Source organism: Sus scrofa, chromosome 6 (genome assembly GCF_000003025.6).
Source record: "Sus scrofa isolate TJ Tabasco breed Duroc chromosome 6, Sscrofa11.1, whole genome shotgun sequence".
Lineage (NCBI taxonomy): Eukaryota > Metazoa > Chordata > Mammalia > Artiodactyla > Suidae > Sus > Sus scrofa.
The window spans coordinates 145,700,962-145,728,923 of NC_010448.4; the positions used below are offsets into that span (position 1 = coordinate 145,700,962).

Consider the following 27,962-nt stretch of genomic DNA (forward strand, 5'->3'; position numbering starts at 1 on the left):
TGACCTGCGCCACAGTTTGCAGCAATGCTGGATCCTTAACCCACTGAGCAAGGCCAGGGATCGAACGTGCAACCTCATGGTTCCTAGTCAGATTCGTTAACCACTGAGCTGTAACGGGAATTCTGAAAAAAATTTTTTAAACCTTATACAGAGGTTCAAGGTAAATATACCAAAATATTAACAATCAGAGTGAATTATCTTTCTTATTTAATTTTCACAAAATTAATATATATTACTTTTATATAGGTAAAACATGAAAACTTGTGCTTATCTTTTTTCTACTATTTTTATTTCTATTTTCTAGGACCTATTATTCAGAAACTCACTCTTTTTTACTTATTTTATTTTAAATAATCTTTTTCTACAGGTGATTGATATACATGGAGTTGACGTTACTCCCAGACCTCTTTACCATCCAGATCCACATACTGGTGGTACAGCAAAGCCAAATAAACTATTTACATCACAAGAAGGATCGCATACATCAGAATTTGTAGCTTCCTATAGCCTTTATCAGAATACGTTAGGGCAGTTTACAAGGTAGAGTATATATACTATTCTACAGTTATTTTTTATATCTTATGTATTTTCATTTAAGTTGCACCTGTGTAACATGGGTGGCTCTTGTTCCCAGTCTCCCAGCTCGGCTCCTAGTGTGCTACCTCTGTATTCCTCTCATGTTTTAACTAGGTGTAGAGCTTGTATGTCTTAAAGAATTCTCCTACACTTAACCAAAACATTTATGAAAAAAATATATAGATTTTTACTCAGGATTTTCCTGAGGAACCAAAAGATGGGGCCTGGTATCACAGACATATTTCTCCAGTTGTTTTTTTTTTTGTTTGTTTGTTTTTTTTTTTGTTTTTTCAGTTTCTTTTATGCTGCAATTTGGGGGAAGGAATGGATTTCTTTTTTCCCTCCTTATTCTTTCATACAGATCATTGTGCTCCTGGGGTTTGATTTTGCTTTTGCTTTATGACTTTTTTTGTAAAAACTTCTTCATTTGTTATATAAATACTTATATAATTGAATTTTTTTTAGTGCTTGCAGCAGAGGAGTTCAGTCTTTGCAATAACAAAACAGAACTCCTAAAACAGTCTAAAGATTTTGGGGAAATACTTGAGGGTGTAACTTTATTTTTTAATTTTTTTTTGTCTTTTGACTTTTTAGGGCCGTACCCATGGCATATGGAGGTTCCCAGGCTAGGGGTCTAATTGGAGCTGTAGCTGCCACTGCATCTTCAACCTACACCACAGCTCATGGCATCACCGGATCCTCAACCCACTGAGTGAGGCCAGGGATTGAACCTGCAATCTCATGGTTCCTAGTCAGATTTGTTTCTGCTGCGCCACAACGGGAACTCCTATTTTTTAATTTTTAAAAGATTTTTATTTTTTCTATTATAGTTGATTTATAATGTTCTATCAATTTCTGCTGTGCAGAAAAGTGACCCAGTTTTAAATATATATATATATATATATATATGCACACACACACATATTCGTTTTCTCAAATTATCCTCCATCATGTTCCATCACAAGTGACTAGATGTAGTTCCCTGTGTGATACAGCAGGGTCTCATTGTTTATCCACTCCAAATGCAATAGTTTGCATCTACTAATCCCAAACTCCCAGTCCATCCCACTCCTTCCCCTCCCCCTTGACAACCCCAAGTCTGTTCTCCAAGTCCATGAGTTTCTTTTCTGTGAAAAGGTTCATTTGTGCCTTATGTCAGATTCCAGATATAAGTGATATCATATGGTATTTGTCTTTCTCTTTCTGACTTACTTCACTTAGTATGAGAGTTTCTAGTTCTATTCATGTTGCTGCAAATGGCATTATTTTGTTCTTTTTTTATGGATGAGTAGTTGTGTAACTTTAAAACTGACAAATTAAAAGTTCCAGATGTTAACTAAACACAAAATTTTATTTTGTCTTTTTTTTAGGGCTGCACCCATGGCATATGGAAGTTCCCAGGCTAGGGACTGAATCAGAACTGCATCTGCAACCTACACCACAGCTCACTGCAATGCCAGGTCCTTAACCCACTGAATGAGGTCAGGGATCGAAACTATGTCCTCATGGATGCTAGTTGGGTTCTTTATCTCTGAGCCACAATGGGAACTCCTAAGCACAAAATTTTAGGAAAAAAAATATGGTGCTCTAGAATCTGCCTCCAAATTGGCACACAGAAGCCATGGGGGTTCTCTGCAAAACAAAGGATATTCCAGTAAACCAAACCCAACCTTTTGGAGGGCAGTTAGAATTATAAATAGGGAAAAAAATATGTAATATCATGGAGTAATGCTAAATTCATATGTTTAAGGAAATTATTTTCTGATTCCTCAATGTATTGATTTCCCACCAAGTATATAGATTTTATTTTAAATTAAATCTTGGGAGTTCCCTGGTGACTAAGCTGGTTAAGGATCTGGCATTATCACTGCTGTGGCTCAGGTCACTGCTGTGGTGTAGGTTTGATCCCTGGCTCAGGAATTTCCACATGCTGTGGATGCAACCAGAAAAAAATAAATTAAATCTTGGGAGGACCTTTATCAGAATAAATTCATTTGAGATGAGGTTTAAATGATGAGCATAAACCTGGTGAAAAATGAAAGGGAGAGTGTTCCAGACTGAGGCCCTTCAGTAAGAGAGCTATAAGACTAAGGAACTTAAAAAAAAGGGAAGGGAATAGTAATAATAGTAAAAATAAGATGGACAGTCTGGGTAGGTAGACTGTATTTTGGATTTTTATCCTAAACATACTATTGGGAATCCATTGAAGGACTTCAGGTATAGGTTTGGCGTGTCTTCTCTCTAAAATATATTTAAAATAACTTTTTGGAGTTCTCTTGTGGTGCAGTGGGTTAAGGATCTGGCATTGTCACCGCAGCAGCTTTGGTGGCTGCTGTGGCATGGGTTCCATCCTTGGCTCAGGAATTTCCACATGGCTCAAGTGTGGCCAAAAGAACCCCAAAACAAAAACAAAATTCTTTTTTTTTTTTAATTTTTAATTTTTTTGTCTTTTTAAGGCCGCACCCATGGTGTATGGAGGTTCCCAGGCTAGCTCTAGTTAGAGCTGTAGCCGTGGGCCTACACCAAAGCCACAGCAATACCAGATCTGAGCCGTGTCTTTGACCCACTGAGCAAGGCCACGGATTGGACCCATGACCTGATGGTTCCTAGTCAGATTTGTTTCCACTGCGCCATGACGGGAACTCCCAAAACTCTTTTCCTAAAGAGCATTAAAAATCATCTCGATATTTAAAGAACTAGTTTATTTTTATCCACTTTGCTCATATGATTATAGCATATTTGATTTCTCAATCTAATAATGTTTTTATTTATACATTCAATTGCCCATAAAAACATCTAAATTTATGAATAATGTTGTTATTCATTATTAAAGGTCAGTTTTAGGAAGCAGCACAGTTTCTAAGTCAAGTGTATCTATTACTGAATCCATGGCAGAAGACTTAGAAGAACCATCCTATAAACGGGAAAGATTGACTAGTTTTACAGGTAATGAAAATACAATTGTTTATTTTAGTAACAATTCATTATTTTTTTAGCAAATATACTCATTATTTTCTGGGTGCTTGAGATAGAAAAACTATGATAATCATTTCCAAATGCTGGTGCTCTAGCTACATGAGAATTATCAGGGTAATGTTTATATATTTTAAAAAATTCTCAGAGTTCCCATTGTGTCTCAGCGGTAATGAACCCAACTAGTATCCATGAGGATGCGGGTTCCATCCCTGGCCTCGCTTAGTGGGTTAAGAATCCGGCGTTGCTATGAGCTGTGGTGTAGGTCGCAGACTTAGCTCAGATCCTGTGTTGCTGTGTCTGTTTCATAGGGTAGCAGCTGCAGCTCCAATTCTATCCCTAGCCTGGGAACTTCTATATGCCTCAGGTGCGGCCCTGGGAAAAAAAAATTCTCAAGTGCCTCCCTTGCACCATCAGCCTCAGGAATCACAGACTCTGTCTTAAAAGAGCTCAGCTTCTAACTTGGGAGAAAGATAATTCCAATACACTATAATCAGTTCCATAAAAAGACATACACAGAATGTGATGGGAGCATTTAGAAAGAAAAGAGTGGCTACTTTGAGGTGGTAGGGGAAAAAAAGAATTTTCATAGGGAATATTATTGACTTCTGAATGGGGTCTTTAATGATGATTAGTAATTTGTCATGCAAACAAACAGGAGAAGCCCATTCCAGGTAGAGCATAAAACATGAGGTAATATGAAGGATTTTGCAAGTGAAGATAAAAGAATGAGCAAATAACGGTCAATCAAAAGTGCTAGAGGAAGTGGGTATTTACTTGCGGGTCACTTGCGTTGGAGTGCAGTAAGAATGCATTTTTCCTCTAAGCCGATAATGAAGGATTAGTGAAAATATTAATAAGGTTGGAAAAGGGCTTGATGAACTTTTCTTTTTGGTGCTAGTATATGTAACAGCATGCTTTTGACAAGTAACAGAATACCCAGCTATCATTAGCTTAAACAAATAAAGACTTATTTTTCCCACATTAAAAGAAGATACAGGTAGATATCTTTGGGCTTTCTTTTATGTCTTATTTGTATAAGACTCTGGATTGGCAGCTCTGCTATTCTCTTAAGCCTTTTCTTCTTGTTTTTTGCCTCCTGGTCTCAAAATACCTGCCCCAGCTCTGGGTATTATATCCACATTAAAGACAGAAAGGAGGAGAAAGACGCTAGCACCAGTCACGTTTCCATCCTTATCAAGAAAGTAAAAGCGTTCTCAGAAGCTTTCCTCTTTCCTGTGTATATCTGCTTTTGTCTCACTGTCTGGAACTGGCTTCAGTAGAGGCTTGGAAAGTCAAATACTTGGTTTCCCAGCCTCCATTCAAGGAAAGAGGCAAAGGAAGGGAGAAAGGCTTCGCAGTGAAAACAGACAATTAGCAATGTCTGTGGTAGGAAGAAACCCATCCTTTCAGAGGAAGACAAAGGGGATTGAATTGCCATAACCTCCCCCAGCAGTCTCTACATAATATCCTTGCCACTCTCCAGTTTGTTTTTCCAAGCTGTATGCAGAATCATCTTTTTAAGAACACAATCTAATTCACAATTCTCCCTGCTTAAAAACCCTTCAATGGATTTGCATTGCTCTGAAAGACAAAAATCTTGGTGTAACAGTTTGCCTTTAGGCCTTCCTCCACTTGTCTACCTCACAAACAAACATTAAACAAACCAAAAAACCTACAAATGGAAGTAACAAAACATCTCCTCCAGAACCCTTGAAGAATACCCCAAGATGTTTATATCATCTTGGCCAAGTGCTAGTGAATTATAACTGCAAAGTCAGTCTCTAAAGTGAATCGTGGGAGTTCCTGTCGTGGCTCAGTGGTTAACGAATCTGACTAGGAACCATGAGGTTGCTGGTTCAATCTCTGGCCTTGCTCAGTGGGTTAAGGGGCTTGGATCTGGCATTGCTGTGGCTGTGGTGCAGGCCAGTGGCTGCAGCTCCAATTAGACCCCTAGCCTGGGAACCTCCATATGCCGTGGGAGCGGCTCTAAAAAGGACAAAAGACAAAAAAAAAAAAAAAAAGTAAAGTGAATCATGCCTAAACAATGCTACTTCTACCACCAGGCAGCTCTTTTAGATGAGCATTTCTCAATTTCAAATGCACATTAACATCATCTGGTATATCTCTTTAAATTTCCCACACTCAAGTCTTATTCCAGGCCAGTCTTTTTTTGGAATATCTGGCAGTGGGGGGTTAGGCATAGTGACATGCCCATACTATAAAACTATCTCCTCTAAGGCAGGGAAGGTCCTGATTTATAGTTATTTGCCAATTTCCATGGTATAAATACTTTCACCCCCAGCAGATTTCAAGCTACCAACATGACATTTCTGAATGAGAAGTTCTGAAGACATGCTTAGTTATTAGAACATTGTTATTAAATATTTTTAACATACAGATACAATAGATATAAATAACCAAGAGTTTAGATAAAAGTAAAATTTAGTAACATAGGAAGTAATGAGTCTTGAGGGGTTATTATCTTTGTTTTTAATATGATTTATTTAATTGTAAGTTTATCTAATTTAATTTTAAATAATGATTGCATTTAACAATTAGCTCACAAAAATTCCCGATGATTTAATAATTGCCCTTTGCCAGCTGGTGCAGGCCTGGTCTAACATACTTCTTAAAAATTTCCCACTAAAATGTAACACCTTTCTAAATTAATAATAAAAATATTGATGCCTAGATCACATGTTTAGAATTCTGATTTAAGTATTGTGGAATGAATCCCAAACATCAAGATATTTAAAAGCTTTCCATATGATTAGAAATGTGAAGTGGATTTTTTAGGATGGTGAAACTACTCTCTATTTATTATACCACAGTGGTAGACACATGACGTTATGCTTTTATTAAAACCCATAGAATCTTACAGCACAAAAAGAAAACTGTAATACACATTTTTTAACCAAGCACAATTAAGAGATTAGAGGACCCTTGAATGGAATATAGACTGCAACAGAAGAATTTAACTGCTTTACAAATGTATGACATAACCCCACTGAAAGAATGGGAGGCTTAAGTAGGGGCCAAAGAAGCCTTCATAGATTGCTGGATATTGGGGTCTCAGAAGGTAACCAAATAATGCCTTTTCTCCACACAGTTCTGAGTTAAGTGAAAAATATAATAGAGGTAGATATGCTATATCGGAGCCAAATATTACACTATGAATAAAGGCCTCCTATAAAACTCCAAAATTTGGAGTTCCCTGCAGCAGAAACGAATCCGAGTAGGAACCATGAGGTTGAGGGTTCAACTCTTGGCCTCGCTCAGTGTATTAAGGATCTGGCATTGCCGTGGGCTGTGGTATAGGTTGCAGACGCGGCTCAGATCTGATGTTGCTGTGGCGCAGGTCAGCAGCTGTAGCTCTGATTGGACCCCTAACCTGGGAACCTCCATATGCCACGAGTGCAGCCCTAAAAAGCAAAAAAAAAAAAAAAAAAAAAAACACCTCCCGAATTTGACAGACTTACCCACCCATTCAGTAAAGGGTCTAGACCTCCTCAAGCTCACCCCAACCCTCTTGAGAGGTATCACCAGTAAATGTGTGGAGAGGAGCCAAGATTGTCATACTAGAGCTTCCTCCTTCTGGAAGAACCATCAGGAGTGGATACGTGTCTCTCCATCGCGGACAGTAAATAAGAGCAGGCATGGCAGATTGATAACATTTGTGATGTTGTTCCAGGTGGAGAGTGATATGTAGTTAAGATCTGGTTTAAAGCTATTTAGAGTTAGGGGACCCGATCCACGAAATAGCCAGATTCTATAGGTCCATGGTGAACTTTGGGGGCAGTTTCTCCATATATTAACAAATTCAGTCAACATTCAGGCAATCATTGATACAGGGATCCAGGCAAAAATCCTTTTTGCCATCATAGGGCATTTTGTTGATGAATGGTAGTTCCTCTGCCATTAAGAAAAAGATTGACTAGACCATTACTTTCCCCAACCATAGTGGGTAACTAAGATGCTACTCCAATAGGTTCTATCTAACATAACATCATTTGTTTTTATAACTAGCATAATGCTACTTTGAGGTATATATATCTAAATCACAGATGAAGATCTAGTGGTCTTAAAGAAAGAACGTTCAGAGTATCAAGAGCCTAAATTTCTAATCTCAAAACTGTCGGTATTCCTGTGTGACTTTATTTATTTATTTATTTAGGGCCGCACCCAAGGCATATGGAAGTTCCTAGAATAGGGGTTGAATTGGAGCTACAGCTGCCAGTTTACACCACAGCCACGGCAACGCCAGATCCTTAACCTTCTGAGGGAGGTCAGAGATCAAACTCACATCCTCGTGGATTTCAGACGGGTTTGTTAACCACTGAACCACGAAGGGAACTTCCTGTGTGACTTTAAACTTCTCATTTATCCCCTCTGTTTGTCATTTACTTTATTGTTAAACAGTTTGGACTAGCTATATCTCCAGTTGGGTACATGTGGGTAATTCATTTACTTTTTCACTTTGTCCTATATCTACCATAGATAAATTTGCTTATATAAATTATCACTTCCTCATATTTTAAATTCATTGCATAAATAATAAAAATTAAAGAGTATTTTAAAAAGATCATCTAATCTATAAAAGATTGGCAGTTAAAATTTTTGTTTTTCTAGCTTTTCTGTAGGCATATTTTAATTGTTATAAACATATCGTGGGTTTTGTCCTGGATTGTTCTATCACTTAATATTTTATCACAGACATTTTCAGAAATTTTTATCATATTCAATTACTGTTTAATATTTATGGATGAGTAATTTATTTAGCTATTGCAAATGTTGCTGATTGGTTTGTAGAATTAATGCCTTGTATATATTTTGAGGTTATAAGGTAGGTGTTTTCTTCAAGCTCTGGACATTCTTAAGAGGAGACTGAGAATCTCTGGAAAGAGTATATCTTAAGTCTCGTTTTCCTAAAGCTATTCAAACTTTATGCATCTCAAATCCTCATGGATCCCTGCTTCACATCCTGTTTTTAATAGAAAACCTTGACCTCTGACCTATATACCTTGTCATGGCTCTTTATTACTACACAACCAAGTTCAAACTCCTTCAGCCCTGAAACTCCATCCTTGATGAAATTTTTCTAGATCCTTGAAATTCTGACTAGACTACCAGCTCGAGGCTAACCCTTTTCAATATATTTTTTGCATGGATATTGAGCCTATTTTACCCCTGTATTTAACCACAATTTTTATTGGAGAGTCTTTTTAGCTCTTGGGAAAGACGATTGGAGGTGGTCTGTAATCTGAATCAAAAGAGAGATAGTTCCCTGGTAGCCTGGTGGGTTAAGGATCTGGTATTGTCACTGCTGTGGCTGGGGCTGCTGTAGTGGTGAGGTTTCATCCCTGGCCCAGGAACTTCTTTGGAACTTCTGTGCATGCCACATGGGCACAGCCAAAAAAAACACAAACAAACAAACAAACAAACAAAATCAACCAATCAAAAGATAGCTGATAAGAAAAAACAAAGTAAAAGGTTATTTACATTATAGACTAGAAATTAACTTCAGGGCTCAGAGAAGGGTTGGATGTTACACACAAAATACACTTGCTCGTATTCCTAAGTAGTATCAACAGTTTGCTCACCCCAGTCTCTTCTGTTAATATTATGGGATAGGTGTGATGGGATGCTCTTGGGATTATGACTACACATTTGAGACTGGTGTAGGCTTGATATATCATCAACAGAGACTGTTTGTGGGCCATAGGATCCAGTTTGGCTTCAGAAGAATTAAATAGACTACATCTCACAACATGGCCTACTAACTGACAATATAAAGTCATCTGCAATGTATGACTCATCATGATATTTCGGTTAAATGAAAAGTAAAAATAGCAATTAGTAAATGGTTTTTATTAAGTCATGTATTACAGATTTACGAGTTATGAGGGCAACACCTGGAAAAATTGTAACAAAAGAAGATCTGGATAAGACTATAGAGATAATACTTACAGAGACGGAAACAATGAGCTTTTTTAACTTACCAACAATTATGGTTTCTGTAGAATCTGAAGAAGCTGAGAAAGTAAGGTATGTATGGTTCAATTGCTTACATTGCTTTTGTAATTTAAATGCTAAATCAGAGATTCTTGTCTTGTTTCTTTCTTAGGGGATTTCTAGTGATGTATGTGCTTGGTGAAATTATAACTTCATATTTAAACATTTTGTCCCATCAAAGTACATGTAAAACATTTATGTTGTGTGTTTTTCCTAGAGGAGGAATTCATAGCTTTACTATATTCTTTTAAAAAGTAGATGAGCTACTAAGTCAAATAATTAAAGAAATAAAGGAAGCTTCCAAGTTTCAATATAGGTTTTAATGTTTTTTTTCTTTTATGCATGTGTACATTTTTCTCAATTTAAAAAGAAACGACTGCCATTTTTACATTCAAAACTTAAGAAGAGGAATTCTTAGTTGGTTAAGGATCGGGTGTTGTCACTGCTGTGGCTCTGGTTACAGCTGTGGTTCAGGTTCAATTCCTGGTCTGGGAACTTCTGCATGCCTTGGGCACGACAAGAAATAAAACAAAACAAAATAAAACAAACAAACAAAAAAACCTAAGAAGAAAAAATATGTCACAGAGAAATAACTGAATTTACCATGTGAGAGTAGATTTTTCTATTTCTCTTTATTAATAAATATCAAATGGATCATTAGTTTTTGCATCATGTATTTTGAAGCTCTGTTGTTAGGCACATACACATTAAGAATTGTTTTGTCTTTTTGGAGAATTGACCTCTTTACTATTATATAATATCCCTCTTATTAAATCATCTCTGATAATTTCCCTTGCTCTGAAATCTTCTGTATCTGAAATTAACATAGGCATATACACAGATTATTAATATAGTTATTCAGATTATTAATCTTCAAGTATAATTTGAATATGGTTCCTAGTACTAAATAACTCTTTACAAAAATAATTCTTATGGTATTATTTTTACCCAAATATAAAATACTGTAAAATCATTTGGACTATAAAATGCAGTGCTATTAGATTTTAAATAGCATGTTTTTTAAAGTTCTTGAAACATAAGGGAAATCTCCTAGGACTGACAAAAGGAAAAGGAAAAAGATAACAAAGGGAGAGATAAGTGATCTGGAATCAGAGAGAGGAGATGCTAGAAGCAAATGCTAATATTAGCACATAGATCTAGAGTTCACCAGTTAAGTCTTAGGTTCCCTACAAGTTGAGAGAGCTGAAGGAGAGAGTCTTTATATTAAACCAAGGCTCTTAAAAGGATCTCAGTTATCTCAAGTGGTGCCAGGTCAGTAGAGTCTCGTAACTTCTATCAAAAGCAGATACAGTCTTCTCTGGAGGAAAGCATATCCCATTTAGACTCTTAAGATTCACTCAGTTTGAGTTTAGAAAAAAATACACCAAACTAATAAAGAAATGGGTCATTATGAATGTGAATTTTATTTATTTTTTATTTTTTTTATTATAGTTGATTTATATTGTTCTGTCAATTTCTGCTGTACAGCAAAGTAACCCAGTCATACATACACACACATTATCCTCCATCTTTTCTTCACATTACCCTTCATCCTTCATCATGGTCTATCACTAGTGGCTAGATATAGTTCCCTGTGCTGTAGAGCAGGATCCATGAGTGCAAATTTTAAAAAGTAACAATCCTAGATCTATGTATGATAATGATATTATCAAATGTAGAGTACCAAATATATGTGAAATATTTAAGTAAAAGAGTTTAAGATAGCATTAACACTAAGAAACTGTCAAAATGATGACTCATAATTGAAAAAACATCAAAAAGAACTTTAAAGTATAAACACAAATTGTTAAAATAAAAAAGTAAATATTGATTTAACCTTTCATGTTAAAAATAAGCATTTAAAATTTAAACAAGACATAATTGAACAAACATTTAATAAATCTGAACATAGATCTAGATAAATTACACAAAGTAAAGCTTGGAGAGAAAAATGAGATACAAAGTACTGAAGAGAAATTAAATAGATATTGATAACAGAATAAAGATCTAACATACACCTCATCAGCTTTGAAAGGGCAGAATAGAAAGAATGGAAGAAAGGTACTATCAAAGAGAGTGGGTAAGTATTTCCCCAGACTATTGAAAATCAACATTCCACAGACATTTATTGGGAATAAGTAACAAGATATCCACACACACACACACACACACACAAATGGACTTGGTGCATTGCACTCATGCCCCAGAATACCAAATATTAAAAGAAGATTTTCAAAACAGAAAGAAGAAAAAAAAGAACATATCATCTACAGAGAAACAAACCAATAGCATTATTAGGGATAAAGAGTGTCACTTCATAATAATAGAAGATATAATAATTCTAAACTTGAATACTCCTAATAAAATGACCTTCTAGCAATATATGAAGCAAAAATTAGAAACTTGATAAGAATCCTATTCAGGCGGGAGATATAAACATGGTGCTCTTAATTTTCGATAGGTTAATTGGATAAAAAATTAGTATAGTTATAGAAAATTTGAACCAAAAACATATTTTAATGGTCATATATAGAACTCTGAATTCAACTATTAGAGAATACACACTCTTTTCAAGCACACACAGAACATTTATAAAAATCGTCTATGTACAAGGCCGAGTGTGAAGCAAGTTTTCAAAAATCTCAGAGAGTTCCTATTGTGGCTGGGTGTGTTACAAACCTGACAAATATCCATGAGGATGTGAGTTTGATCCCTAGCCTCACTCAGTGGGTTAAGCCGCCAGCATTGTTGCATGCTGTGGCATAGGTCACAGATGCATCTCGGATTTGGCATTTCTGTGGCTGTTTTGTAGGCTGGCAGCCATAGCTCCAATATGACCTCTAGCCTGGGAACTTCCACATGCTACAGGTGTGGCCATAACAAGAAAAAAACATTTCAAAGAAGTGGTATTAGACAAACTAAATTCTCTGACCACAGTGGAATGAAGTTAAAATTTTATAATATAAACCTCAACTAAAACATAGGCACACATTCACATATTCTTTGGGAAGTTAAAAAAGACATTTTCTAAATTCCTTGTGAACCAAAGATGAAATCATAATAGAAGTCTAATAAATATAACTAAACAATTATGAAAATAATACATATAGGATAACACAAAAGTGATACTTTGAGGGAAATTTATAGCTTTCAGTGTCTATATCAACGTTCATAAAACCTGTATGGAGGTAATGCTAGCATATTGTTGATGGGTACTGAAAGTTATAGGGATGTTGGGAGGTATAGTATAAGAGTCCTTAGAGGTAGTTTTATGCAGTTTTTCCCTAAGAAGTGTTTTGAACTCTCACTTCACATTTAGATGCAATTCACATTAAAAAAGGTAATTTTAAAATAAAGCATTCTATGAAGAGATATGTGTGGTAATCATTAATTATTATTTATACATTGAGTATACATTATTTTTTACAGCCAGAGAAATAAGAATTATGAGAACCTTTGTCGAAATAGATTAGGCAATGACTTATATGTAGAAAGGATGATACAGACTATTAATGGAGCACCAAAGAATAAAGACGTTCAATGTGACAAAATTGTAAAAGAAGACAAAGGTAATTTATGTTTTATCCTACTTGACGAATTACCATGTCTTTATGTATATTCTTTGAGTCTGTCAATGAACAAATAAATGTTAAAGTATATAAGGAGAAAATAGAAATGAATTGGCCAAATCACACCAGTAGATGGGTACTGTGATCTACAGCTTTCAGAATTTGATAATTAAGTTAATAAGTAATAAAGATATAGAAGATTTGATAACAATTATCAATCGATTTTTATACAAACTATATCACAGAAATTTCTATTCTTCCAATATTTATGAAACATTTATGGAAACCAATTGTTTACTGTAACAAAGAATATCAAACACAAGTAGTTAAAATATGCCAAGCTCTATTTTAGGCCTTTCACATACGCGTATTTCACGTACCTGGGAGATAGTGCAGATTCAGTTCCAGACCACCCCAATTAAGTGAATATCTCAGTAAAGTGAGTCACACAATTTTTTTTATTTCTTAGTGCATGTAAAAATTGTGTTTACACTATAATCTTTTGTGGTCTATTAAGTGTATAATAGCATTGTGTCCAAAAAAAGTCTATAATTTAAAGATATTTTTATTGGAGTTCCCGTCATACGGCAGTGGGAAACGAATCTGACTAGGAACCATGAAGTTGTGGGTTCAATCCCTGGCCTCGCTCAGTAGATTAAGGATCCAGCATTGCTGTGAGCTGTGGTATAGGCCGGCAGCTGCAGCTCTGATTCAGCCCCTAGCCTGGGAACCTCCATATGCCATGGGTGCAGTCCTAAAAAAACAAACAAACAAAAAAAGCAAATAAAGATATTTTATTGCTGGGAGTTCTCGTTGTGGCTCAGAGGGTTAAGAATCCGACTAGTATCCGTGAGGGTGCGGTTTGATCCCTGTTCCTGCTCAATGGGTTAAGGATCCAAGATAGACCCAAACAGAAATGTGGATGCTGGTAGTTGGGAAATTGGCAAATAAGAGGTAATGCAGGGTGAGTATGGAAGGACCTCAGTAACATTTGGTACAAGAGAAAAAACAAAGCAAGAGACTATCAATACAAAAGTTAGGAAAAGTGAGTATTTCTTTTGGAGGTAGCTAGAAGGAGGATGCCTATGATACGAGAGTGTCCAGGGGACTTCTAAGCAACTGAAGTCATTCTATTTCTTATGCTGGTTGGTGAGTACATGCTGTTAATTCTTTCTTTACATTATAAATATGTGTCTTATACACTCTTCTATGAGGGTATATATTTCACAATAAAGATTTTATTAAAATAATGGTACAGTTTATACTAAAGAATTTGATATTGACCAAGTAAATATTAAGATTTTACAGATCAATAAAAAAAAAAACATGTCTTTCTTGCCTGATTTTGGTTGAGATTGAAAGAAATTCAGGAGTCAGAGAGATGTAAAAATATCACCCTTATTACTGATGAAGTTAATTTAAAAACGTATCCTTGGGAATTCCCTGGTGGCTCAGCAGGTTAAGGATCTGACATTGTCACTGCTGTGGCTTGGGTTCAATTCCTGGCCCCATGACTTCTGCATGTCGCAGATGTGGCCAAAAATATATATATACCCTTAAATCCACAGCTAAGTGGACTTACTATTTGTTCCTTCCAGAATAGATCTTACCAACAGTAATTGGCACAGATATATAAGCACAGACTTCTGTATATGTGAGAACACACCAGAATGCATTCTTTCTGCAAGTGAGCAACCTTAACAAAAGAATCCAAAAGTAGCTGAAGTGCAATTCCTTCTCCTAAACTCTCCTATAGGGTTAGTCACTTCTCTTTCCCTGGCAATGAGTGAATGAGGGACACAGAGAAGCCAGAAATGTCGGTTTAGCTGAAGTTGCCTCCGTGAAGATTCACAAAAACTGAGGAAAATTTCCAACTTAACAGTATACATATAGTGATTTATTATAGAAGTGGCAATTCAAATAAATGGATAATTAAATGTGTTCCTAGATAACTCTTAAAAAATGCAGTCAAATCCTGAAACTTGGTAGATTTCATAAAGCCAGTTTGTTTTCTATGTATATTATACTAAAATAAAAATTTTAAAAAGTATGTCATATCAACTCATTTTTATTAAAAAATATGTAGGTATTTGTTCATATACCAACATATGTATGTCAATATGGAAGGACATGCATGAAAATGTTAGCAGTTATTATTTCTAGGTGATGGAAATATAAGTCATATTTACCTTTTCTTTTATGGTAAGGATGTATTTTTACTCAGCTAAAAAGTAAAATTATTTTTCTATAAATGTTATGTAGCCAATTGTTACACTTTTATGGTCTGAAGTAAACTAGTGGATAGAAATAATGTTTTAAAACTTGTGAAAACTATATATACATGTCACATTCAGAAATGCTCAAAACACAGATACAGTAGGGAATACCTTTTTCCGATGTAGGTAAAATACGATTTTCTTAATAGCTTATGACAGAATAAAACTGGGAAGTCTTTATTCTATCTAGTACATGATATTATGGCATGTACATAATATCTGTTTCTAAGGTTAATTAAATTTATTCTAATGAACAAATGTAATGATGTTACCTAAACTAAAACCACCCAGTGTTATTTGTTATCATTTTTACCTTTTTTTTCTTTTTCTTTTTAGGGCCGCACCTGGGGCATATGGAAGTTCCCAGGTTAGGGGTCGAATTGGAGCTTCAGCTGCTGGCCTACACCACAGCCACAGCAATGCGGGATCTGAACTGCATCTGCAACCTGTTTTACCACAGGTTGTGGCAATGCCAGATCCTTAACTCACTGTGCGAGGCCAGGGCTCAAACCCACATCCTCTCAAATATTAGTTGGATTCTTAATCCTCTGAGCCACAACCGGAACTCTGTTATTTATCTTTAAAGAAGAAACAACTTTAAATCACCCTAACATCTTGCATTGCTCATATACAACATGTATATTTATTTATGTAGCAATTATTAGTGAATATTTAACCATACACTCCTATATGCTCAACTTATTAAATTTTTTAGTTAAAGGAAGAAAAGAAGGTTAAGTAATTCAACATTCAAATACAAGGACCTCTTTCTAAGGTCTTTGACTTTATGAACAGGGAAATTGTTTTTCAGTTCAACAAAGTATATTAAGTATTTATTTGCTCTGTGCCTGACTTAGCTACTAATAAGTTCAATATGATAGAAATGCTATTATGAAATGTAATACTCTTACTAATTAAAACATCATTAAATACCAGACTCCTTCATTCTGCATCATGAAAATAAAAGTTGTTAACAGTGAAATAGTTGCGTTCATTAGATCTAGATCCTGTTTTAATTTGGGGGGAAAATAACTTTTTATTAAATCACTGTAATTTCACTGAACGTTTAGTAGGGTTAGCATGTAGGAACATATGATTTACATGGTCACTAATAAAATCATTTCTATATGAGATTTTCATTATTATATCAGCCATAAAAGGGGTTGGGAGATTTTCATTTTTAAATTTTATAAATAACATTACCAGTTTTTGTCTAGGGACCATTGTTGTATTTGCTCATTGGAATAAATATAGGTAACTTAAACAAAAATTTAAAGAGAGAAAGTAATAATCGTACTATCTATAAACTTCCTAAGAACAGAGTCTTTCACTTTCCCAAGAACAGTCTTTATGCATAAGAATATAGGAAATTTTACTTGATAAAAATATGATTAGATGATTACAGATAAGTTCTGTAGAATATAACATGTTATATTTTAATTGTAAACAAAAGAACATTAGGAGTTCCTGTTGTGGCTCAGCAGTTAAGAACCCAACATAGTGTCCGTGAGGTTTGATCCCTGGCCTTGCTCAGTGGGCTAAAGATAGGGCATTGCCACAAGTTGCCCTGGATCCTGCATTGCTGTGGCTGTGATGTAGGCTCCAGCTGCAGTTCCAATTGGATCCTTAGCCTGGGAACTTCCATGTGCCACAGGTGTGACCCTAAAAAGAAAAAAACAACCCCCCCCCCAAAAAAAAACCAGGTTATATGGTCATACAGGTCCATATCAAGGCAGCCCTATATTGACAGGCTGATGAAATTATGTGGCACCAATTTGGGGATACAGGAAAGAAGGGGTGGGGATCAGAAATGGATAGGATAATTTTGGAACTGTCACTAAAATATTAAGATATTTGTAGACGCTAAAAGTGTAGTGGCTAAGGATCTCTTAGGGAGTCCACATGATTTATTTCTTTTTCATATTTATCTACTTCCTGCAAAGCAATAGTATTTTTTCCATGAATAATACATGTTCTTTTTTTTTTTTTTTTTTTTTTTTTGTCTTTTTAGGGCCGCACCCACAGCATATGGAGGTTCCCAGGCTAGGGGTTGAACCTGAGCTGGAGCCGCTGGCCTATGCCACAGCAACGTGAGTCCGAGCCTCATCCGTGACCTACACCACAGCTTATGGCAACGCCAGATCCGTAACCCACTGAGCGAGGCCATCAAACCTGCATCCTTACGGATGCTGGTCAGATTCATTTCCCCTGAGCCATGACGGGAACGCCTATAGATATTCTTATCTTAGATTTTGCTATAACTAGTTATGTATAAGCTAAAATATTAGAATTTTGTTCAAAATTATTTTCTTTCTCTTTATTTAGGCATAATGTCCACAGCGTGGGATTTGTATGATTCTTATAATGCTACAGAGCTTTCATCTTTACCAGTAAAACAATCTATAGTTGATTCAAGTAATAAAGCAAGTATACCTCCTAAAGACCGGGACCAAAGAATGCCAGGGAGTAATTTAGAAAAAAGTAAGATGTCATTTATTTCAGCTTTCTAAAATTGAGGTAAAATTGGTATACAACATTATATTAGTTGCAAGAGTACAACATAATAATTTGACTTTTGTCTATACTACAAAGTGATGGCCACAATGTCTAATTATTTTCTGTCACCCTACAATTAACTCACCCCTTCACTCACTTTTACTTCCTCTCCAGCCTCCTTCCCCTCTGACAACCATCAGTCTCTTCTCTGTATTTACGAATTTTGTTTTGTTTTTTACACTCCACATGTGAGTAAAATCATATGGTATTTTTCTTTCTCTGCGACTTATTTTACTTAGCATAATAGCCTGCATTTGCCTGAGAATTAGTGATGTCGAACATCTTCTCATTTGCCCTTTTGAAAAAAAAATCTGTTTGGATTATCTGTCCATTTTTTAATCATTTTTTTTCTTTTTTCCTTTTTTTGCTATTGAGTTATTTACATATTTAGGATTAACCCTTTGTCGAATATATAATTTGCAAATATTTCTCACATTTATTAGGTAGCCTTTTTATTTCGTTGATGGTTTCCTTTTCTATGCAGAAGCTTTTCAGTTTGATTTAGTCCCACTTGTTTTGCTTTGGTTGCTTTTGCTTTTGCTTTTGGAGTCAGATCTAAAAAATCACTGCCAAGACCAATGTCAAGAAGCATATCACCAATCTTTTCTTATATGTGGCTTGTGATTTCAGGTCTTATATTCCAAGTCTTTAATCCATTTTGAATTAATTTTTATGTTTGGTGTAAGATAATAGTTTAGTTTCATTCTTTTGCTTGTGGCTGTCCACTTCTCCCAATACCATTTATTGAAGAGACTATCCTTTCCCATTGTATATTCTTGGTTCCTTTGTTGTAAATAATTGACAACATATGCATGGGTTTATTTCTGGGGCCTCTGTTCTGTTCTATTGCTCTCTGTATCTGTTTTTATGTCAATACCATGCCATTTTGATTACTTTAGTTTTGGAGTATAGTTTGAAGCCAGGGAGTATAATACCTCGAGCTTAGTTCTTCTTTCTCGATATTGCTTGGACTATTCAGAGTCATTTGTGGTTCCACACAAATTTCAAAATTATTTGTTCTAGTTCTGTGAAATATGCCATTGTAAATTTGATAGGGATTGCATTGAACCTGTGGATTGCTTTGGGTAGTATGAACATTTTCACAATCTTAATTCTTCCAATCCCTGAGTATGGAATGTCTCCATTTATTTGTTTTTTTATTTAATTTCTTGTATTAGTGTTTTGTTATTTTAGATTTTTTGAATGATGTTTTCACATGACATTTTTAATGTTCTCTTTTAGCAGTTACACTCACTTTTTTTTTTTTCTGGTGGAACTTGAAAGATACAACTTTTACTCAGAAATAGCATCATTACTTTTTCAATTAATCTTGGAGTCTGAACTAAAAATTTTATTTTTTTCTTGGATACCAATAAAGAATTTCAAAAATTGTATATTCCTCTATTGCTTTTTTACTTGCTCTTAAGCTCTTTTTCATGTACGTAGGTTCTCTCATTTTTTTCTCTCTCTTTCTGTACATTAGATAACTTATAAGAAAAAGAAAATAGGCTAACCCCATGACAGCATAAAATGGAGATACTTAACAACATTGGCTTTTAATTGGGGATAGTTGTACCTTCCTAGGGGGCATTTGGAAATATCTGGAGATATTTTTGCTGTCATGACAATAGAGACATTTTGGGTAGATGCCAAGGATACTGTTAAAAATTCTTCAATTCACAGAACAGTCCTCACAACAACAACAAGAAATATCTGATCACAATGTCAATAGTGTGAGTAGAAATATTTGAGTTTAATTTATAAACATTTGCCAAAACTTTACAAAATTTTGCCAGGGTATAGTTATCCTGACATAAAGACCATCCCTTAAATGTGATAATACCACTCTAGAAAAAAAAAAACAACAACTCAAAAGTTTAGAATAGGGAGAGTAAAATTATATAATCACAAAATAATCAGAAGTGGAATTTAACATACCTCATAACTAAACTTTATAAAAATTTTTCATATTGTTAAGTATTTCTGGGGAATTACAATTTTTTGTTGGTTTTAATTATAACATTTATTCCTAAAACTTAAAATACTAAAAGTTAAAGTTGTAATGCCGGATTTCTAGGTCTTGGTAGTACTGATGTTTTGACCAGACTTTTTTCTTTAGGACCTTCCACTTATGCATTTTTGTGGATCAATGGCTTTAACTGGGGGGTGAGATAATATATACAATTTTGAAGTCCCATGTAATTTTTAATCTAAGATTGAATTTTCCCTAGCAATTGGTAGTATCTTGTAAAAGCAACCTACTGTATAGACATTAATACTTAAATGGCAAAAAGAAGATGATTCATTCTTCCCCTTCACTTCCCTCTGGGAAAATGAACTGGTCTTCATTATAAACAACTTTCAGTAAAATATGGAGAAGGTTGGTCTATATAACTGTAAGTATTATTTAAAAAATAAAAGGATATAGATGACACATCTAAAGTTCAGACTTTTTTTACATTAATCTTGAGATACAATGATAGACCAAGTTATAACATGAAAAGTTCCATGAATCTATACCCCTGAAGGAAATATAATAATTATAAATAAGGCAATCATTTTCTGAAGTTTTCAATTAACTTTACACTTGGCATTTCAAAATATTAACTGATTTAATGTTTTAAAATATTATATTTGTTTTGGGGTCAGAATTAGTGCAAGTAGAAATTAGTGCAGGTTTCTACCAAGACCTAGAAACCTGGCATTACAACTTTAATTTTTAGTATTTTAAGTTTTAGGAATAAATGTTATAATTAAAACCAACACAAAATTGTAATTCCCCAGAAATTTTTAGTTATATGAAAGAATTTTTATAAAGTTTAGCTATAAGAAGTTTGTTAAACTCCACTTCTTATTATATATTTGTCTTAAATATTTCCTCTAAATATTTAGATAGAATACTTGTTTAGAACTCTATCAACTAGTTATAATTTTATATTGACTGTCAAACATAATTAAGAAAACTGAAGCAAAGAAGGAAATTGTATTGTATTTACCTATATTTTTGTTCTTCTCATTCTGTTTTCATTTCTGATGTTCCAAAATTTCTTCTTTTATTTTCTTTCATCACTTAGAACATAGTGTACCATTTCCTTCTGGCCTCCATGATTTCTGGTGAAAACTCTCTTGTTTTTCAAATTATTTCCCTCTGTGTACAAGATATCATTTCTCCTTCAATGCTTTGGGTATTTCTGTTTTTCCTTCAGTTTTAAGAAATTTGAGTATGATGTGTCTTGGTGTGGATTTCTTTAGGTTTATACTCTTTGGAGTTCACTTAGTTTCCTGACTCCGTACATTATTCTTTGCCAAATTTTGGAAAATTTCAGCTATTATTTCTTCAAGTACTTTTTCAGTTTCATCATCTTTCTCTTCTTCCCAATGACATGAATGTTAAGTCTCTTTTTAGAGTCCCACAGACTTCTAACAATCACCTGTTCATTTTTTTTCAGACTATTTTCTTTCTGTTTTTCAAACTGGGTAATTTCTACCATTCTCTCTTCAAGTTTATGATTCTTTCCTCTGCCTTCCCCCATTTTGTTGTTGGTCCTAACCACTGAATTAAAAAATTTGGATTATTTTATTTTTAGTTCAAAAATTTCCATTTGGTTCTTATATTAATTTACTAAAACTTTTTACTTCTTAGATAATACTTGCTATTATTCCATTTGTTTCAAATGTATTCATAAACACTTGAAACATTTTTTTGTCTTTTTTTTTGCCTTTTCTGGGGCCGCTCCTGAAGCATATGGAGGTTCCCAGGCTAGGGGTCTAATTGGAGCTATAGCCGCTGGCCTACACCAGAGCCATGGCAACTCGGGATCCGAGCCGAGTCTGTGACCTACACCACAGCTCACGGCAACACCGGATCCTTAACCCACTGAGCAAGGCCAGGGATTGAACCCACAACCTCATGGTTCCTGGTTGGATTCATTAACCACTGAACCACAACGGAAACTCCCTTGAAACATTTTTTGATGGTGCCTTAAACTGTCAAATAATCTAAAGATCTCTGTCATCTCAGTGTTGGTGTCTATTGATTTTGTTTTTTGTTTGTTTTTATTTTCCTTTAAGTTGAGGTTTTCTTGGTTCTTTGGATATTGAATGATTTTCAGTTGAAATTTAGAAATTTGGGGTATTACGTCAATGAGAACTGGACTTCTTCAAACCTTCCTTTTTAGCAGGCTTTGTTTAACACTATTTGACAGGGGATTTTACTGGTCCATTACTGCCAGGTGGGAGTAGAAGTGGGGTTTACTGGTCCATTACTGCCAGGTGGGAATAAAAGTCCATGTTCTCTACTTGGCTTTCAATTGTATTGAGGGAGAGGATCTCCTCATTACTGTTGTGCAGTGACAGATAGGAAGCTCTGACTTCCATTGATACCTACATGGCTGGGAAGGATGGGAGTGCCTCATTGCCACCACATTACACCATGGATTGGTACTTGGCTTTATTTATTGGGCAGTTCTGTAAGTCCTGGAATCTAGTCTGTCCAACTCTGATTATTCCAATGAGAGAAGAAGAGGACACCTTGTTACTGCCAGATGGGTGTGGAATTCCATGTTGCCTAACTGGTCTCCCCTGACATTTGCAGAAAGGGCAGCACAGTCATTATATTTGGTAGTATTAAAAGTCCTGGCTCCTTACTGAGCCTTCTCTGATAATACACCCACTGGAGGCTGGGAAACTGAGATGCCTTGTTAGAGCCTGGCAAGGATGGAAATATATTTTTATTTATTTATTTATTTTTATTTTTGGCTGAGCCCACAGCTTAAAAAATTCCTGGGTCAGGGACTGAACCTATGCTACAGCAGTGATCCGATCCACAGCAGTGACAACATTGGATCCCACTGACCGGCCAGGGAACTCTGTGGGATGGAAGTTTAGATTCCCCACTTAGCTAGTGGAATTTTTGGAATGGATACAGCTACAGTTTTTTTCTGTGGTTTTTGTCTGGAGTAGAGTAGTTATATTCTAAAATTTGTCTTTCCTGCAAGGTGTTCTTTTCCTAGTCTTTTGGCTAGAGAGAGGAGGTTTGTCTGGAGTATACGCAGCAATAAGAAACCCAGGGAACTCACCATCGTGTCGTTCCTTTGTTTCTGAGCTCTCTTGTTCCTCTACCTCCTTCTATCAAAGATTTCCAAAGAATTATGTTTGTTTTGTATATAATGTCCAGAGTTTTTAGCTGTATTCAGCAGAAAGAGTAGGGAAAGTTGTGTATACTCACTTTTGTGGGTGTAGGATTCCCCTTCATTCTGTTTTTCACTAAGTATTCGTAGGTAGAATAATTATTTCCCAAATATATACACATCGCAATATCTGAAAATTGTGAATTAATTACTTTACATGGCAAGAGAGACCTTCCAGATGTGATCACACTAAGGTATCTTCAAAGGAGGAGATTATCCTGGGTTATCTGAGAGGATCCAAACTAATCACATGGGCACTAAAATTGGAGCTTTTTTTTTTTTTTTTTTTTTTTTTTTTTTTTTTTTTGCTGTGGTCAGAGAGATGTAATGTTGCTGTATTTTGAAGATGAAAGGGGGGTTGTTGGTGGCCTCTAGAATCTGATAAAGGCAAGGAAATGAGTTTTCCTTTAGAGCCTTCAGAAAGGAACATAACCCAACTAACTTTTTGGTTTTAGCCTAGTGAGACCTGGGTCAAACCTCTAACCTGTATAACTCTAAGATAATAAATTTGAGTGATTTTTTTAATCCACTAAGTTTTTGGTAACTTGTTATTGCATCAATAAAAAAAATTAACAGTAATATAGTATTCCTATAAAGAAATAATCAGGAGTTCCCGTCGTGGCGCAGGGGTTAACGAATCCGACTAGGAACCATGAGGTTGCGGGTTCAGTCCCTGCCCTTGCTCAGTGGGTTAACGATCCGGCGTTGCCGTGAGCTGTGGTGTAGGTTGCAGACGCGGCTCGGATCCCGCGTTGCTGTGGCTCTGGTGTAGGCCGGTGACTACAGCTCCGACTGGACCCCTAGCCTGGGAACCTCCATATGCCGAGGGAGCGGCCCAAGAAAAAGCAACAACAACGACAACAAAAGACAAAAAGACAAAAAAAAAAAAAAAAAAAAAAAAGAAATAATCAAATCAAACTTTACCTGAAGACTTATAATAATGTTATTTCAATTCGAAGAAGTATGTATAGAGATACAAATTGTGAATTATCATTGCTTATTCTCTGAAAAACGGCATGTTTTTAGTGGTTAAGACTTCTAAAATGAGATTATATATGTTTATCTCGTATGTCCTTGGTACATAAAAAACTTTCAATATATGTCATTTGAAGCTGTCGAATACTCAAGGAAAACAAATAGTGATTGGCAAAATGTCACTTTTTAAATCTGGAATGTTCAAACTATTTTATTGCATCATGTTTGTATTTTACAGTTAGTGAAGGTAGTTCTATAATGGATATAGAAAATGTAATTCTGGCTAAAATCCGTGATGATGAAGAAGACCACTCAGACACAGTATTGAAATCTGACAAGTTTCAACAGGACTTATTTTTTATGGAACGAGTTATAATGGGAAATATATTTCAGCCAAAACTTGCAGCTTATCGTCAGCTTCCTGTTTTAAAAGGTATTTAATATATTATGCACTAAAACTTCTTTTTAAAAAATCATTGTATTTTTTTGAAATAAAGATTTTTTACTTTAAAAAGGTATTTAAAAATAATCACTTTTAGGCAAGCTCAAATAATTTAAAAAATTAAATGGTGTTATTATTTCTAAATGTAGTCTCCAGACTGAGTTGTCACTTAGCAGAAGACATATTTATATAGTTTTTGGCACTAACTGTATGAATAGCAGTAGAGTCCAGATAACTAAGAATATTGAAAAACTATGTTCTTCTCTCATATTAGGTTGATACCTAAACATTTTCATCATCTATATATAATTTCCATCCCATAATTAAAGATTTATAAGATTTAAATTTACAGAGTGCTATAAATTTTGGCCTTAAAAAACCAAAACTGATGGTAGATCACTTCTTTAATGTATCTAACAAATAAAAATGCCAGAGGAATTTTTTTAAAGAGGTAAGATTTACTATAATAAAATACCTATATTTTAACTGTATAATTTGATATGTTTAAAAATGTATAAGCCTACATAACTATTACTCTAAGATGTAGAATATATCTATCAACCCCCAAATTTCCCTTCCTTTCACTGTTATAGACAGATATTAAGTTGATTTCTCTCACCAAAGATGAATTGTTTTTGTATATCATATAAACTGGGTTCATATAGTCAATATTCTTTTGTGTCTGGTTTCTTTAACTCAACATAATGTTTTTAAGATTCGTCTTTATAGGTTGTTCACTTTTTTCTGAGTAGTATTCCATTTTATGACTGTATCATAATGATTTATATATTCATTTACTTGTCAATGTACACCTAGACAGCTTTGGGCTATTATGAATAAAGCTGCTTTGATCATTTTTGTGCTCATTTTTGTGGATGTGTGTTTTAATTTCCCTTGGGAAATCCATCCATCAAGAGATGGAATTTCTGAATCTTTGGATAGACATATGCATAAGTTTTTTAGAAAATGAAAAATACCTTTCCAAATTATTTGTACCATCTTACAATCCCACAAGAAATATTCAAGAGTTGCTCCACATTCTTGATAATGCCTGATATTGGCAATTTTTTTAAGGTTTTTTTTTTTTTTTTGTCATTTGTATATCTTCTTTTGGGTAATGTTTGTTCAAGTTATTTGCCCATTTTATTTTATTTTATTTTATTTATTTATTTTTTTGTCTTTGTTGTTGTTGTTGTTGCTATTTCTTGGGCCGCTCCCATGGCATGTGGAGGTTCCCAGGCTAGGGGTCGAATCGGAGCTGTAGCCACCGGCCTACACCAGAGCCACAGCAACGCGGGATGCGAGCTGCGTCTGCAACCTACACCACAGCTCATGGCAACGCCGGATCCTTAACCCACTGAGCAAGGGCAGGGACCGAACCCGCAACCTCATGGTTCCTAGTCGGATTTGTTAACCACTGCACCACAACAGGAACTCCTATTTGCCCATTTTAAAATTGAGATGTCTTTTTAAAAATCAAGTTGTAGGAGTTCATTTTTATATATTCTGGATACAAGCTCTTTTTTAAATGTCTTTTATACTCCTTCCTTCTAGTTCTTCTTTGCCCTTCCCCCATCCTTAAGAAACTACTGGTCTGCTTTATATACCTATTTGCATTTTCTAGAATTTTATATATAAAGGTAATCACACATTATGCACTCTTTTTTATCTGACTTATTTTTACTCAGCAAAGTTATTTTCAGATTTATCTGTGTGATTGCATGTATCAATTTTTCATTCTTTTTTTTTTTATCACTGACTAGTACTGCATTGTGCAAATATCTTATACTGTGCTTATCCTTTCTCCTGTTGATTGATATCTGTTTCTAGGTTGGGCCATTACAAATAAAGTTGGAATGAATATTGGTATACCAGTCTTTGTATGGACATTTGCTTTCATTTTTCTTGGGTCAATACCTAGGAGTAGAATGGGTAGGTCATATGTGAGATATATACTGAACTTTCTTTGCTCATATATGCTTAGAAAGCAGTGTTTTAGCTGAATCTCATAAGATTTTATATGTTATATTTTCAGTTCATTAAAATAAAGTAAAAATTTCTTTTGAGAATTTTTTGACACATGTCATTTATAAATGTGTTAATATGCAAATATTTTGGGATTTTCTAGCAAGATTTCTAATTTAATTATATTATGGTATGAGAGTATATTTTATATGATTTCTTTCTTTTTTTGGTTAAGGTTGCTTTATGGTTCATAATATGTTCCATCTTAAGGAATGTGCTATGGCAATTGAGAAGAACATGTGTATTCTGGTGTCTTTGGATGGTGTGTTCTATAAATGTCAGATCAAGTTGGTTAATAGTGATGTTCAGATCATCTGATTTTCTGCCTACTTGTCCTACCATTTCTTGACAGAGGAGTATTGAAATCTCCAACTACAATTGCATATTTTTTTACTTCTCCTTTCAGAGCTGTTGGTTTTTGTTTATTTATTTGTTTCATGTATTTTGGAGTTTTTAGGTATATACACATTTTGTTTGCTATAACTTCTTGGAGAATTGACTGCTGAGTTTTCTAATTTATACAGGCAGAGATCTGAGGAATATAGGTGGAAATAGGTATTAAAAGTGTAGGATAATGATGGAAAGAATATAAAGTCAGATCATAATATCAAATTTATTAATATGACTCCACTAATGAGAGAGTCTGGATACAACGTTAGAATCCAAGGGGTTAGAATTGGCTTTAAGAGTTTGTTTTGGGGTTGACTGATAATGGATCAAAATATGGCCTTCACAAAGTGGATTTGAAGTGGCAGAACTGCCTTGGTATGCTACATACCAAGAAAAAGGTATCCAAAGATTTATGGATGTTGTAATGTTAGAGTGGGTTTAACATGACGGCCTGCTCACTCACTCCAGGAGGGTCCAGATATCACATATTTCACCGCAGTTGTGAGAAGTAAATTTGTTAAGGGGCGCACCAACATCCTCGAAGGGTTGTTTTCATCTGAGGCCTCTCTTGTTGGCTTGCAGATGGCCACCCTCTAGCTGCCTCTATGTGGTCTGTTTTCTCTGTGTGCATCTCTAGTGTCTCTCAGCATGTCTAAATTTCCTCTTCTTATAAGCATACCAATCATATTGGATTGGGTCTGACACTGATGGCTTAATTTTTAACTTAATTACTTACCTCTTTGAAGCCCTGGTCTCAAAATACCATTACGTGCTAAAGCGTGGAGTTCCCGTTGTGGTGCAGGACAAACAATCCGACTAGTAACCATGAGGTTGCAGGTTCGATCCCTGGCCTTGCTCAGTGGGTTAAGGACCTGGCGTTGTTGTGAGCCGTGGTGTAGGTTGCAGATGCAGCTCGGATCCTGCATTGCTGCTGTTTGGCTGTGACATAGGCCAGCAGCTGTAGCTCTGATTCAAC

General features: G+C 35.1%; 1 protein-coding gene across 1 annotated transcript in view; it reads left to right on the plus strand.

Moving 5' to 3' along the window:
* The window catches only part of WDR78 (WD repeat domain 78), a 74,675-nt gene that overhangs the window by 20,827 nt on the left and 25,886 nt on the right, over nucleotides 1-27,962 (plus strand). The window contains 6 exon segments of the mRNA XM_021096495.1: nucleotides 368-540; nucleotides 3,410-3,522; nucleotides 9,441-9,597; nucleotides 12,994-13,133; nucleotides 17,735-17,890; nucleotides 24,368-24,562. Of these exon segments, the coding sequence (XP_020952154.1) occupies nucleotides 368-540; nucleotides 3,410-3,522; nucleotides 9,441-9,597; nucleotides 12,994-13,133; nucleotides 17,735-17,890; nucleotides 24,368-24,562 (934 nt within the window).